The sequence below is a fragment of the Poecile atricapillus genome, chromosome 3 (genome assembly GCF_030490865.1).
Source record: "Poecile atricapillus isolate bPoeAtr1 chromosome 3, bPoeAtr1.hap1, whole genome shotgun sequence".
NCBI classification, from domain to species: Eukaryota; Metazoa; Chordata; class Aves; order Passeriformes; family Paridae; genus Poecile; species Poecile atricapillus.
The window spans coordinates 111,639,615-111,654,707 of record NC_081251.1 but is presented as its reverse complement, the minus strand read 5'-3'; the positions used below and the strand labels follow the sequence as shown (position 1 = coordinate 111,654,707).

Below are 15,093 nucleotides of genomic sequence, written 5' to 3'. Positions count from 1 at the left end.
ATGTGGGCAGCGGCCGCTCTCCTGCTCCTGCTCCTTCTCCTGCTGCTGCTGCCGCCGCTGGCGCGGCTGTGTCGGCACGGGGCGGCGCGGCTGGAACCGGCCGGGCGGGCCGTGCTCATCACGGGCTGTGACAGCGGCTTCGGGCACCTGCTGGCGCTCCGCCTCCACCGCCTCGGCTTCACCGTGTTCGCCGGCTGCCTGTGCCCCGGCGGGGACGGGGCGCGGCGGCTGCAGCGGGAGGCGGGCGGCGCCGGCCGCCTGCGGGTCCTGCGGCTCGATGTGACCCGCGCTCAGGATGTGCGAGCCGCCAAGGAGCTGGTGCTCAGCCACCTGCCCGAGCGAGGTGAGGCCGGCGGGAGAGAGGGCGGGGGCTCGGCTGCCGGCAGCGCCAGGCACCGGCGGGCGCGGTGTCGCCAAGACGGCGGCTCGGTTCGCCCGGCACTGCTGGCTGGGAGGTACCTGAGAGGGCCGGCTGGACTGTCACAGCGTGAGGGTGGCGAGCACCGTCACTCATGGGCTAAGTGCAGTTACCGCTATCGGTAATGACAGCAGGATGTTATTAAAAATCCCTTGGTGCGTACACGGACCGGGGTCTGTCCGAAGGTGCCGACGGTGTAAAGTGGGCGCGCTGCTCAGTGCGCTACGGGGGAGCTTCACCTTTCCACCGGGACAGGATCTCCCAGAGTGGGGCGGCCCTGGAGCCTCTCTGCAGGTACCCAATAGAAGAAAACGGCAGAGAAAGTGCAGAACAACTGTGCGGGCATTGGAGGGATGGGAATGTGATGCCTTTGTGGGCATGACTTGTGAAAGAGGAAATAGGTACAAGAAACGCAGCGACGGCAGCCGCCGTGCCATACCAAAGCAGCTGATTCTTGGAACCACTTGAGGTTTGCCAGGCTAGTCCCTGGAGAGGTTACTGAAAGGGAAACGTGTCAATTATGCACCCTACAGGGAGTGTGCACCCAGGGGAATGGATAGACTTAGCTCCAGAATAATTGCAGACAGCCTAAATCCTGGGTTATCCCTTCAGCACACATGACACAGCGCAGGTGAGGAGGCCACGGTCACCTCCTTTCCCACTGGGACCGCGTGATGACAATTAGCCAGTGTAATTCTGGGATACGCTTGGTGCAGAGCAGATTTCCTCAGGCTCAGAAGTGGGATTCCCTCCAAATCACAAACAAACACTTTCTGCTCATACAAGAAATAAAAGTGGAGAAAGAGGCACAGGGAGAGATAATGAAATGCAAGGCTTCTGCCTGCCTGGCTTATTAGCTCATTGGGAAGGGGATGGAATGAGGAGTGAAGGAAAAAAAAGCCACCTTGCTCATTAAGTACCTGTATTTATGGTTGATCTTGACCTTATTACAAAGCACAGCCTTTTTCCTCAGGCTTTTCCTTGACCTACAGACGAACACAAGTGTCTCCCAAAAACGCTTAAAGGCTCCATGGGGACCAGGTCACTTGAAACTCTGTGTTTCACATAATTTATCCTGCAATTCTGGCAGCTTATGCTGTCCTGCAATGGTTGTGCTCATGCTGCCATGTAGACCCTGGAGTCCAGAGTCAGCACTAACTTTTGGGCTCTCCTTGCTGCTTACAGGTTGTGGTTGTGCCTTCAGATCAATTCCAGGTCCCTCCAGACACCCAGCACTGGTGTGGAATGCAGCAGGCACACAATGTGTGCACAGTGGTGTTCCTGGGCTGTCACTCAGGCCCTCACACCCAGGACACTGGGCTGGGCAAGCACACACATTTTATGAAACCTTTATACATGGCTGGGCAGCTCTGCTGCTACAGAATTTTGAGAGTATTCTGCAAAGGCAGAAAAGTAAAAGCAATGTTATAGATCCAGGTAGCGCAAAGGCACAAGAGCTCTCAGTGATGAAACCTTAGGACATTTTCCTTTGTGGATCATGGACAGCCACATCCAGGGTCTACAGCAGAGAACTGACCACAGTGGAAATCAAATGCAGCTCAGACATTTGTTATGAGAAGAGCAAAGAGTGGGTGGTGAGGCCGGTAGACTGTTGTAAATAAGTACTGAACAGATAAAATATCCAATGGCTTTTGGTTTTTGCACAAACAATTCAAACTGTGTGGATGTAGGGATCCAGTAGATTGTGCTGAAAGGTTACAGTAGATCATGCATTACCTTGCTTAAAAGCTATGAAAATATCCACCTTTTAAGTAGCTGCTGGAAGTGTTTTGTATGTCACTGTTAGCTTTAAAGTACTTTGGGACAGTTCTCTCCATTTCTCCCTCTCCCTGCTTCACAATAGGACAATTCTCTTCAGCAATTTCCTGTAGAAACTGAGAAGAGGAACCTATCCCTGGGAATCACTAGATACTGCTTAGGGATTCTTCCCTCTTTTTTTTGCCATTTTAACTATAATCAGTTTCACACAGGTATGAAAGATTTTAAATTCTGAATTCTGATCACCAAAACATTCCTGTATCTTTCTAAAAATAGTCACTTCAATAATCCCAGGCCTAGTGGTAAGTGTGCAAAGGCCACGGATTCCAAATGCAACCTCAGAAGTTGGGCCAAAATAAAGAGAAAACAATTAAATGATAATTGTTTATTGCATGCCTGCATTTAAATAGTTCAGAGTAAATCCTGGTAAACATTAAATACTCTTTATGATTACAGCATCATCTTTTCCATGGACTATGCATCTCAGACTAGTAGGGCTTTTTGGGAGATACGCTGTTTTTTGAGTCTCCTTAATCTGCCTGTTTTCCTGGGACCAGGATAAGTAGACTTAAAAAAACTAAAAGAGACTTTCTACTTTAAGTAGACCATTTGGTATAAAATGTACACAAAAAATATGTAAAATATCAGAATAAAATCAGAGTATCAGGAATAAAAGACAGTTCTCCCTACTAGTTCTGCTGTAACCATAACTAGCCCAAGCTCCTCATTATCTTCTCTCTCTCTGTTATGCAAGAGTAGAAATCCAAAGCCGATATGAAGTAGACCAGGACTTCAGAGTATGGTGATTTGCAATTCTATTAGGCTCTAGAGCAAACCTCAGAATTTTTCTGGTTTTCTTCTGTTTCAAACCAGAATTTCCCTTCCTTTTCTTGCCTGTTGTGAGTGGGTGACAGCTAGTGGGCTAGCTGCAATGGAGGGGTATTAATGTTAGTCCCACTTCCTACTCCAACGTTATTAAGTACTCTCTTACACTTAATTATGATTTTCTATTCATGGAATTCACCCATGGTACAATATTTTAGTCCAGACTCCCTATAGAAATAGATTATCCTTACAGTGAAAAGAATTTCAGCATAACATTCCAAGCAAAGGCTGGTGACTCATGAATGGATGTAAATATAACTCAGGAATCTCATCTGGCCTCATCTGCATTGCCACAAACAGACTGGGTTGTTCCCTCTCCTCATTTTTCCAAAGGAATATGGCAAATCACACTATCCTGCCTTTGGCTAGGTCTGGAATCTATCAGAAAAGAACTTGTCATTTTCACATGGGCTCAGACTTAGAGAAGAAACTTCAAAGATCAGTGATCCCAAGAAAACCTGTTAGAGTTTGGAGAGTGTGGCAGAATTCTGGTATTATCTAAGTGTTGGCACCAACACAGAAACAAACTGATTTTCAAAAGGTTTTGCAAACCTGCAGCTGCATTAACTTTAATAGAAATAGGACTTTTAAGAGTTTCTGGAAAAAACATCAGATATCTTTTGGGTTGAAATAAGGACTTTGGATTTGTGCCTTTTGGTCACCATGTTGTGAAGCAGAAATTATTGGGGAGCTTATGTGAGAGCTGGTGTTCTCTAGAAAGCTTCTCTCACTAATCTTAAGTTCAGTTTCCTAAAGTGGTTCTTAGACCCATGTCTGTATCTTTTAATCTTTGTTATCAGGATCCTTTTTCCCAGCGAAGAGATCAGTGAAAATCTCTGTGACATCCAGTCCTGCTTTCCAGTTTATTTTTTCCCTGTCTTCTGAAGCATAGTCTAACACCTCTCTTTATAAACTGTGTTTGGGCTGAGTTCTGTTTTGACAGTCTGACACACCAAACATCAGTTGCTTTTTCCAAATATGTCTCTGCATGGACACTGAGGAAATGCAGCATCACTCTCCTTCAGCTGTTCAGTCCTTGTGCCTTGGCCTTCAGGATTTCCATCTGCATTTTTTAGGTTACCTGAGCTGCATTTGTCTAAGCAAATTTACAGTATGTTTTGAATGCACATTTATAGCATTAATTTTTACCACAAGCATTTCAGGAAAGGAAGACAAAAACAGATTCAAGTACCCTGAATACAGAGCTGAGCAGGTTGTTTCTCAGGAAGTAGGAAATATCCTGAGAAAGTGGCATAAGAGAATAATGAACTGTTTTTTATTTGGGTAGAATTTTGTGAATTGACTCAGCTAAACAAAGTGGCAGGAAACATTGTGGAAAATATCAGAACATTTCCCATTTGGGAATTCCAGAATGTTCTAAGAAACAATATGTTTTGCTTAAGGGCAAACAAAGTGTTTTGAGATGACCGGGTGCAAAGTGTCTTTTTTTGTTTAACTTAATCTTCTCTTTAAAAAGTCTGTCTTAGTTTAACTCCCACCAATTTTCCTCTTGATGGCTTTTGATTTGGACACTACACAGAAGGAAGGAGCCATTATTTTGTGAGCTCTGTTGATACAGCAGCCACCTGGAGGCTTTGAAGCACATGAGGCAAATGGCTGGAGAGAAAACTTAAGCCTTGCAAGCTAAATTCTGAGTTTCACAGTTTAGAGAAATAGGAAGAAAATCAATTGTCTAAAGATTAATGGCTATATTTCTGAAGGCCTGATGAAATCAGGGTTATGTGGAGCAAGTGTCCTCGCTGTGCTGCACAGAGTCCAGTGGCAGAAGCAAAATGACTTTTTTTAATTAGAAAAGGTAAAGCTGAAAAGATCAGAAAACAGCTTTTGTCACGATGTCAGGCTTTACTTTGGGTTGTGTTAGCTAGGTTATGTAAAAATAACCCTGAGTACAGAAACCTCCAGCTTTGAGCAGAAGCAGATGGGGTGTGCAGCCACTCAGCCCATCTGCAGATCAGATCACATGCAAGTACAAAAATACTGATAATTAGCTTCTACAGAGGGCTCTCTAAGCCATTGATCTGGAAGCATTTTATGGGGAGGTAAGTCCCATGGGGCTGGGTTCCATTTTGAGATGGAGAAATAAAGCCAGAGAATGATGGAAAGACATGGAAAATACAGCAGTGGCAGGGGGCAAAGGAAGTCCAGGATGCCTGATTCCATGGCCAATTTTTAAGGCCATTTCCTCTCCTCTATCTACTAACATTTGGGGCCATGGAACAGAAGTGAGTCCAGAGGAAACTGTGGCATTACTGGGAAGTAATCTGTCTGTAACTGAAGTTGTAAGAGAGGTCCACTGTCAGGTATTGCTGTGTGACAGGCTGCTGAATAGTGATTGATTCTCTTTGGAGGATAGAGTTATCCAAGTTCTGGGGGGTAAATTTCTGATTTTGAGTGTTTTGACCTGCAAATGAGACATTCACTAAAAGAAAACAGTTTCTTTCTCTGTTTAAAGGCCGATTTTATTAGGTAATACAATTAGTAGTCTACATATATGTTAGAAAAGCTTACAGAGGTCTGCTTTACAAACTAATTCCAAAATTTTAAAGTTTCATCTTTCACTACTTTTGTGAATGAAATCTAATATTGGCAGTTCTTGTCAGGGCTCTGGAAGGACCAAGATACCATGAAATTATTTCAGTAGGTTTGTTGGAGAAGATCAGAAAGAAAAGGGTTCAACCCAAAGGTTTCTGCAGTGCCTTCACTAAGGTGATCAAAAGTCCCTTGAGAACCTGTGCTGCCACAGGTACAGGAGGCTACAGCTGGGTCAGTGTCACTTTTTCCCCAAACTCTTGTGTCTAGAGGGAGTAAGAGAGGCACTAAAACCTGCTCTGCCTCTCCAGAAACCCAGGATTGGGGGTCCTGTAGAAGGCATGACAAAACAATTATTTGCCTTGGACACCTACAAGGGTTCTTTAAAAGAAATGCATGAGCAGAATTGTCAAGGCTGGCAGAACTAAGCTGCAAATTCAGCTGTTTCAGCACCAGTCAGGCTGCCCTGGTACTCCTCAGTTACACTGCTGGTCACCCTGGAAATGCTGTCAGTCATTACTGGAGGACAGGAACAGAAATGCACTGCATCACTCCATGCTTTGCTGTACATGCACAGTTACGGGCTGTGCAGGCAAGAACAGTCAGCACGGTTTAATCAGCGCTTAGGCAGCGTGTCAGCTCCAGCCTGGAGTGCTCCCACTCCAACACAGCGTTCCCACAGCCCTGTTAGCACTGCACAGGGCTCACAGGAGACCTGCTGTGCCTTTGGGCTAAAGGCTTCAGCTTCCCATCACTGAGCTCTGCTAGAAAAAGTTTTGCTGCCAAAATGTTTCTGCTGAAATCTTTCTGTTTGTCAGGGGGCGGGCTCCTTAGCACCAAAATCTGTCATTACATGGGGAATAAAATTATTCAAAAGTACAAAACTGAAAAAATACTGACCCTGATTGGTAGCCACTGACCCTGCTTGATTACTTCACCTCGTGTTGCGGCCATGTACCTGATTGTGGCTGACTTCAGAAGAAATCAGAGCTCAAATCTTGGAAAAAGATGCAAGACTTAAGCTCTTAAATTAGTCAGGCACTTTGAAAATAGTGCCCCTTAGCCTTTAGACTGCTTAATATAATTTTCACAAAGCTGCTCATAGCACACAGTGGGATTAAAGTAATTAAAATATCATGGTAGACCACACTGGCAGTAAGATGTAGTCTCAATGAAGCCTCCCAGATCATGTTATTCATAAATATCTTAAGACAACTGTAGAGTGAGGGATTATTAAATAGCACTGAGACTTATGGGAAAGGTGTCCCTGACCATGGGAGGAGGGGGATAGAACTGGATGATCTTTAAGGACTTTTCCAACCCAAACTATTCTATGGTTCCATTTAGTCCAGATTATGGCTACAATGGCATTCCTTCATTAAACAAAACATGCCTGCACTTCTAAGTGGAAAAGATAGAAATGTTATGTAACTGTACATTTTCCCCCAAGGGTCCGAATCAGAGGTGTTGCTTTGTTATCTAACAGTGTTTGCTTTGCAGTTGAAGATTGTTCCTGACTTATTTCTCTTCCATAGGTTTCTGGGGGCTTGTCAACAATGCAGGAATATCAACATTTGGTGAGACAGGCTGGCTGCCTATGGAGACATATGAAAAATTTGCAGATGTGAATCTCCTTGGGAGCATCAGGACAACTCTGGCGTTTCTCCCCCTTCTAAGGAAATACAAGGGTAATGCTAATCCACTGTTATTTAGAGTTGTAGAATAATTAGCTTACTATAATCAGGGTAATGTAGCATCTATAAAAGAGGCTTTAATTGTCTCTCATTGAACTGAAATGACAGCTTCCTTCTGTGTGGCCTGAAAGAACAACTTGATCCTGAAAAGAGGGTAAAGTCATAAGGGGAAAAAATATCCTTAAAGATTCTGTCTTTGCAATCCACAAAAAAAGTATTTAAAAATAAGGATTTCTCTCAGTGTTTGACTCAAAAAAGAGAGGAAGAAGGTTTACCATAAATCATTAAGTCCAGGCAAAGCTTTTTAAGCGCTGACAATTCGAAAACACAAAGATCCATTAAACTGCTTAATTTTATTACTTAGGCTTTACAATTTTATTGTTTGGCAACTAGGAGAGGAGGAATGACCCTGCAGAGGTGAACTAGAGACATCCAGCTTCCAGTTCCAGCTCTGTGAAGCCTCTGTGACCTTGGGCAGGAAACCAAGTATGTAGAGGTGCATGGGTATCCAGTGAGATAAATGCATGAATCTCCCTACATGTGGGTTTTCTCCTTCTTTCTGAGAAGGAATGGTTCAATAACCCTCTGCAGCATTGGCAGCATGTCTTGGGTGCTCTGCAGTTTGTTCCCTACCTGTCTCCATCTGTGTCTGGGGAAGAAGATCCCCTCTTCCTTGTCTGTTCTGGCTGTAGGCTCTTTAGAGTGAGGATTTGTGCTCTGTGTGCAGCATCAAGCAGAGGAAGGGGTAGATTTCACCTGGAAACCCCAGGTGTCACTGCTACACAAACTGTTGGTAAGATACAAACATCCCTTTCTTGGGCTATTCTGCTTCTTTCTGTTTGGCTGCCTTTGGTTGATGATATTCTGACATGAGAAGAAAGAAGCCTTTAAATACTGCAAGCTGGATGTGTTTTTATAGAAGAATGTGCTATTGTGTGTATCCAGGGAATGTGTTATGTGGCCATTACGCAGGGAGACATCTCTTTTCCCTGTCATGTCCTACTTACTGGTGAAACTGTGTGATGCTGATCCACCTGAGGCATTTCTCTGACCCCATGAATTGCACAGGGTTACTTGGAAGCAAAAGTGACTAATTGTGTGTGCAACATTAAGCACATGCATAAACCTTTAGAAGGTTTGGGTCTGGATGGTTGGACACAGACCTTAGCTCAAAGGAACATTTTATATCTCTCTCAAGGCTGTCAGTGTTTCCTTGATTAAGTCCTGCACTCCATTTTCGAGTACCATCAGTGTAGGAGAGGAGGTCAAGGCACTCCAGGAAGAATCCAAAAGAAGAATCCTAGATTTCCTGTCACCTTCCTTGAAGGAACAACCAGGACAGCTAAAGCTTATGTGATTGGGGAGAGCAAGTGACCTCTCCAAATGAAAAACTTGAATTACAGACATTAGAGCATCCTTTTGAGGTAGCTGGGTTTCAATTCCCTTAGGCACAAAGAGAAGTTAAATGAGGTATCCCACATCCTGGGTGTGTGCCCCAGACCACTCAGCTGCTGGACAAAGGAGGCAGAGGTCATCCTACCCATGGCTTACTGCCATGGATGTGCACCTATTCCAAGAAACACTACAAAATTATTAATACAATTATTATTACTTTTAAAGGGAGGTAATGCTCTCTAGCCTAGGACTTAAACATTCTACCCTGAGAGGAGCAACATTTCCCCATATCTTTTCCAGCTGGCCAGGCCAGCTGATAGAGCATCTTGATCAGCAAGCTGGTAGTTTTTTTCCTTTTACTGTATATAAGATTTATTTGGGATGTTGTAGGAAGGCAGGAAAACTAATTCAGAATGACAGATTTCACTGCATTCCCATGATACCTTTTGATATCCCCCAACACTGTTCAGTTTGGTGAGATCTGGGGCCCAGATGTTATCTGCATCTGTGGCAGCAACAGGAGTGCAGCTGTGTTCTCTGTATTGAAGGCCATCTTCTTCCTCACCTCTGATATTTGTATATCCACACTCAGACATTCCTTACCCCATGGTAGGACTAGGTGACAGAAGTTTACAAGGAAACAATGGAAATGAACCACAGTCCAGTGCCTCAAATGAGGAATCTGCTACTTAAGGCATGCCTGCACTCAGCAGGAGTTAGAAAGGAGGGAAAAGCAGCACAGATCAGGGAAATCATTGTAAGGTATTATAAACCTGCACACATTTGGCAAGTCACGTTTCCTCAGTGAAGCTTATCACTGTACAGTCTGGCTTGGACTTTATATGCACAGTTATAAAACCAGGTCTCAGTGCAGAGATATCATTAGCACAGAGAAAACTGATATTAGTAACCATATATCCAGCTCAGGGAAAATCACCTCCCCTCTCCTCTGCAGTCCTTCTCCTCTTACTAGCACAGTCTCTTAGTACTATTTTTCAGTCATTAGGGCTCTGCTTTGTTTCCATCTTTTTCATCATATCTCAGGCTCAGAAGGAATAAGCAGCACACTGGGAATGTGTTACACTTTGTATAGTCCAACGTCTGTCACTAGGTGGAAGATTTTTGTGTGAAGTTTTCGGCTTAATGAATGCCCTTCTGTGCTGGATTGCACACTGACACTGCCCAGTTTTGGCACAGTGTACAGTAGAACAGTCTCCTGCTAAACACCACATTCTTAGCAGCTCAGAAGACTGAGATGAATTGATTCCATGTTAAAGACTGAGAGTGAAGTTATATTATTTGTACTGTTTTCTTTCCAGGACGTATTGTTTTCATGTCCAGCATCATTGCCTATTTTACTTTGGGAAATGGCATTTATTCTATGACCAAGGCAGCTATTGAAAAATTTTGTGATGCTTTAAGACTGGAAATGAAGAAGTTTGGTGTCCAGGTAAGTGATGTAACAAGAACCTGGAAACCAGGTAAGTGATGTAACGAGTTATGTGAAACAAAGTAACAAAGGTAAAAGATCAGAACTTCATTAATGGATGCAGCTTCCTTTTGGAAAGAGGTGTTTTCTCTGTGGCTAATCAGTCAGCTGGAAATCACTGGGAACAGCAGTCCTGGGTGATGTTTTTGGTTCTGAGAAGCTGGTGGGTAACAGGTCTGTGTGTCAGCACTGAAACTTCCACCCTTTCTCCACATCCTCTGCAGTGAAGCTTCCTGACACAGGCTGCCTGAGCTCCCAAAAGCAGTGAGGAACCCAAATGTTCCCTGGGTGGCTGCAGAGAGCCCAGACACTGAGTGCTGTGCAGCCACAAGGAGGCTTGTTACTTGCCTGAGGGGTTCCTTCTCTCCTCTTACAAGACCAACTCCTTGCTTTCTGTGAGAACAGCTATGCTGCAAGAGGCAGCATTGTGCAGAGTAATTATGTTTTTATTCTCTTAACCTAAGAGGCTCTAAGAGTGCTCTTAGAGCCCTAAGCAACTCTAATAGTCAAACCTGAAGCTTAGATCACTAAGTAGCTTCACTGGGCTTTTTCCTTGGAGTCACTCTATTGCTGAAACATTTTTCTCAAACACTCAAAGTCTTCCCTGGCAGGTTTGCATTGGTGTATTGTGTTTATGTACTCAGATTTACAGCATTGTTCATAAGCTTTATTTTGGAAAATATTACAGCTATGCATCTATTAGCTACCCCTGTCATATAAATATGAAGGGCTGTAAAATGCAAGTGACTTTACACATCCTAATACCACACAGCATGATGAGGATTTCTGCTGATTAGCAGAGGATAATCTCAAATGCATGGAAAGGCTTAGTTTAACAGGTTAGCTACTTTGGTAGTCTTGAAATTTTTCCTGTTCCACCTCTGCAGTAGTCCCAGCCCATAACTGAGTGAATCGGGATGACAAACATTTTTGGAGTATCTTTGAGAGGTATTTTTCTGTTTCTCACTGTATGCAAAATGCTGGCTGGCATTTGCCTGAGAGCCTACACTGTGGAGAGTCTACAAAATACATGGTCCTTGTTTCCAGTGCTCCCTTGCACTGTTCTGTGCTCCTCTCTGTCCTTTCAGGAAAAAGCTGCTCAGAGGTGGCAAGAAGCAGATAGAGCTATGGCTCTGTCCCACTGAACTCTGGCCAGGCAAGCTGACAGCCTACAGGAAATAAAGTGTGTGTCTTCCAGTGGAAAGGCTACAAAAAATGTGGGAAGGACAAAAAATAAACCATCTATCCTTCTGTCCAAGCCAGCTCCAAAAAAAAGAAGCTTTCAAAACCCTTTTGTTAACAATAAATCTGGGAAGTTTACTAGTGGCATTAGTTTGGCTGATACCAAAGACTTTTCTAAATAGCACCAGAAGGGAGGGCTCCCGAGGATGCTGTGTGACAAACCTGCTTGAGGCAGCACATGGTGTCCCAGCTGTGCACACCATCCCTCTGCTGGAGTTTATCTGCATCCCTCCCTTTTCCCTGTGCATAGGACCTGCACCCCAGTCCTCCAGAGAGCAGCAAATCCATCACCACGCAGGCCAGCAGGCAGGGACTGACACAGGTGGGAGCCTCTGCTGGGTGGGCTGGATGGCTGAGTGAAAACATCAGGGTTTTATATCATCACATACTTCCCAGAGAATGCCTGTCAGATCCCCAAATCTCTGACACAGCTCAGCATGGGTTTTCCTCACCTTGTGTTGCAGTCTTTAGAAATCAGGTCAGTTAAATGCCACGAAGCTTTTAATGTTGCATATCTACAAATAGTTTGAACAAGGCTGCTGCTAACTGAGGAACAGCATGTGTGCTGTGAGTGCTCAGCCTGCTCCAAAACTCCTTGGAATACTCAGAAGGGAGCAGAACAGCAGCGACACACAAAGAAAACATGTGGAGCAGAAAAGGACTTGTGTGCTTTTCATTTAAATCTATGCACACAAATCTACAGAAATTTGCTAGTGGCTTCAATGTGAGGCAGAGCAGGACATGAGATCCTTCTGTTCTTTGCTGACAAGACCTGGTTTACTTTTAATTACATCTACTTGGGGAAAACAGCACTTCTTTCCCCAAGACCCAATAATTTTCTTTGATATCTCCTTTTGTCCCAAATCGGGTCAGAAAATTACCAATTGCAAGGTTCTCCACTGAGTGAAAAATCCAAAGTATTCCACTTTGGAGACATCAAAGTCATACTGAAATGCTTTGTCTCAGTATTGTCAAAACATTTATACTGTTAAGCATTCTACAGCAATCAAAGATGCTCTATTGCATTCTGAGGGTGTGCTGAGTAGTCAAAACAAGAACATTAACATCAGAGCAAAATGAGGAAGTCAGAATAAAGCACCTCTGCAATCTTAAATATTTCACAGGAATATATTTGGTTTCAGTCAAGTTTCCAGGGTTAAAATTTCAACAAATCAGCATTTTCTGGCTGTCTGTAGAGAGCTTTTGTGTTACTGACTGTAGTGTTTAATTGAATTCACGATGACTGATTGCACCTTGATAAGTTTTACATCTTCCTTTCAGGTCTGTATTATCCAGCCAGGAAACTATGCACCCTCTACAAAAATTCAGCCACCACTCAGTGCCGAAGAGATCTGGAGTGAACTCAGTGAAGAGGAAAAGGCTGTTTACAACAAGGAGTACGTTCAAGAGCGGGCAAACTTTTTCAACAGTATCCTCAGTGAGGGAAGCACTAATGGCAATGAGGTTGTGGATGCTATGGTGGATGCTCTAACATCTCCTGCACCCAAGGCACGTTACATGGTGGCAAAGCTGAAGGAGAAGGTCCTGGTGTTTGTGTGTGCTTTGTTCCCCACTGCTGTGATGGATTCTGTTCTGTCTTATGCTCTGAGCAAAGTAAAACTTGCATAGCCTACAGTGGTGCTATTCACTGACTCAGGTGAGGCCATTTATACAATGTGAAAGTCAAAGCTGAATTTAATGCCCCCATGTGTCAATACAGTGACACCAATTAACCAATAAAAACTTTGGGGCATCTCCCTAGTCAGAACTGTCACTGATTGCTAGGGAAAAACATACAGGACTTTGTGTAAAATTAAATCATTTGTTTAAGTAACTTTATCTCTCCTCTGTGGAAAAATCCCATCCACTTAAGCTGCTTTAGTTATTGCCTGGAAAATTTAATACATCTTTTCCTGAAGCAATAGCAGGTTATTGTGTTATAGACATGATGCAGACAAAATGGAGCGCAGCCTACAGGGCAGCTGTACACCTGAAGTCATTACAGCAGAGATGAAAAGCCCTTACTTGTAGAAACCTGAGTAGCCATTTATTTAAGGGAGATAGGAAGAGGTTAATGGAAAAGTCATAGAAAGGAGCACTGGACCTTGAAATACTTTGAATGGAGTTAAATGACTGTAGCAAGTTAGGAAGTCTTGAAGCTCCGAGCAACGTGGTTTAGTGAAAGGTGTCCCTGCCCACAACAGAGGGGCTGGAAATTGATGGTCTTTGAGGTCCTTTCCAGCCCAAACCATTCTGTGATTCCATGAATAATAAACTTGTAATATAAATACATTGTCTTCGCTAACTAAAGTTCAGTCCTTTTTCAGGTGCTCTGGATAAATCTTAACAAAGCAAATAAATCACAGACTCTGGAAAACAGGTTACATATCCCATTTAGAAATGAGTATTTAATCCTAAATGAACTCTATTTTTTATCTAATGACTAATCAATGTGTTCACCTGAAGTGTAGTGAAAGAGCTAAACACCAATACGGAGTATTATTACTATACCAAGTTATTAATACAATATTATTAATAATATTAATTTAATATTATTAATATTATACCAAGTATACTGAGACATATCAGTATACTTGGAGCTCAGAAAGAACATTCAGATTTGGCTGCTATTGTAAGGAATAAGGTCTAAAGAGAAGAATACAGGAAATAACAGGAAAGGGAAACATTAGTAACATTTGTCGATGAGAGTAATTGATCATGTTAGCCCCATTAACACTCTCCTAGTTGTCATGCAAAAGATTTACACATACAATTTTAAATTTGACTTGGTTATGGTATTTGCTCTGGGGCCAAAAGATCCCAGAAAGCTGGGATCAGCTGTGGTGGCAGTGATAGATACAGGGCAGCAGTGCTGAGCATTAGTTCCCCCATGCCAGGTCTCCCATATCAAATCAAAGACTCTGCTATAAGTTGACATAGTTAACTTTTTTATCTGAAGCAAAAATTGCACTCTATACCTGGGAAGTCCTTCCTAACATCATTAATTAACTACTGAGAAAATTTATGCTCTCTCATGGTGGGTAGTTTGGGCAGTGTGAGTCAGGAACATAGGTGAGATGAGCCCACAGAGTGACAATTCCAGGCTCTCTTCTGGTATACTCAGCAGTGGAACAGCCACTGCACCTGTTGGAGATTATGGAACATGTTATTTCTCTTTCCAAAGGCTGAACCCATCCCTGGAGCTGGCATTGGCAAGAGGACAAGCCTGGGCTCCCAACTGTTCCACAGACTGTCACTAGCAGGATAATCAGATGATTATTATCCCTCTCCTCATTTAACCACAACTGAGCAAGGCCAACCAAGGGAACAGGAATGAGGCTTATTCCAACTGAACCAATCAATTTCTTCTATAGGAATTCCCCCTGCTTGACCTCAGGGATTTCAGCAGCCCTGCATTGCTTTGGAAGCATTGCTTTCATGCTCTTAGCTGTTCTTTGTGCAGATTACCCTTCCTCACAGTAAGCAGCACAGGACTCCACAAGCAGCTTTGAAGCCCAGATGTTTCTCCATCAGGCCATGGTATGTGTGCTGATCTCTGCCCCCAAACCAACATCACTTTCCATTACACTGTCTCCCTTCTATTTACATTTCTAAAAGCTACTGCACTAAGTTGCTGAGAG

General features: G+C 43.5%; 1 protein-coding gene across 1 annotated transcript; it reads left to right on the top strand.

Moving 5' to 3' along the window:
- LOC131577886 (D-beta-hydroxybutyrate dehydrogenase, mitochondrial-like) lies at window positions 1-13,625 on the top strand. Its single transcript, XM_058836075.1, has 4 exons — window positions 1-343; window positions 7,168-7,320; window positions 10,041-10,171; window positions 12,734-13,625. The coding sequence occupies exons 1-4, from the start codon at window positions 1-3 to the stop codon at window positions 13,079-13,081; spliced, it is 975 nt and encodes a 324-aa protein (XP_058692058.1). The 3' UTR covers window positions 13,082-13,625.
- The last annotated feature ends 1,468 nt before the right edge of the window (window positions 13,626-15,093 follow it).

What these genes read in the sequence shown, in the direction of transcription:
- LOC131577886 (XM_058836075.1), top strand. Translation starts at nt 1, where the DNA reads ATGTGGGCAGCGGCCGCTCTCCTGCTCCTGCTCCTTCTCCTGCTGCTG. An exon ending in CAGCCACCTGCCCGAGCGAG is followed by an intron (nt 344 to 7,167) that starts GTGAGGCCGGCG and finishes TCTCTTCCATAG; the next exon opens with GTTTCTGGGGGCTTGTCAAC. An exon ending in CCTTCTAAGGAAATACAAGG is followed by an intron (nt 7,321 to 10,040) that starts GTAATGCTAATC and finishes TTTTCTTTCCAG; the next exon opens with GACGTATTGTTTTCATGTCC.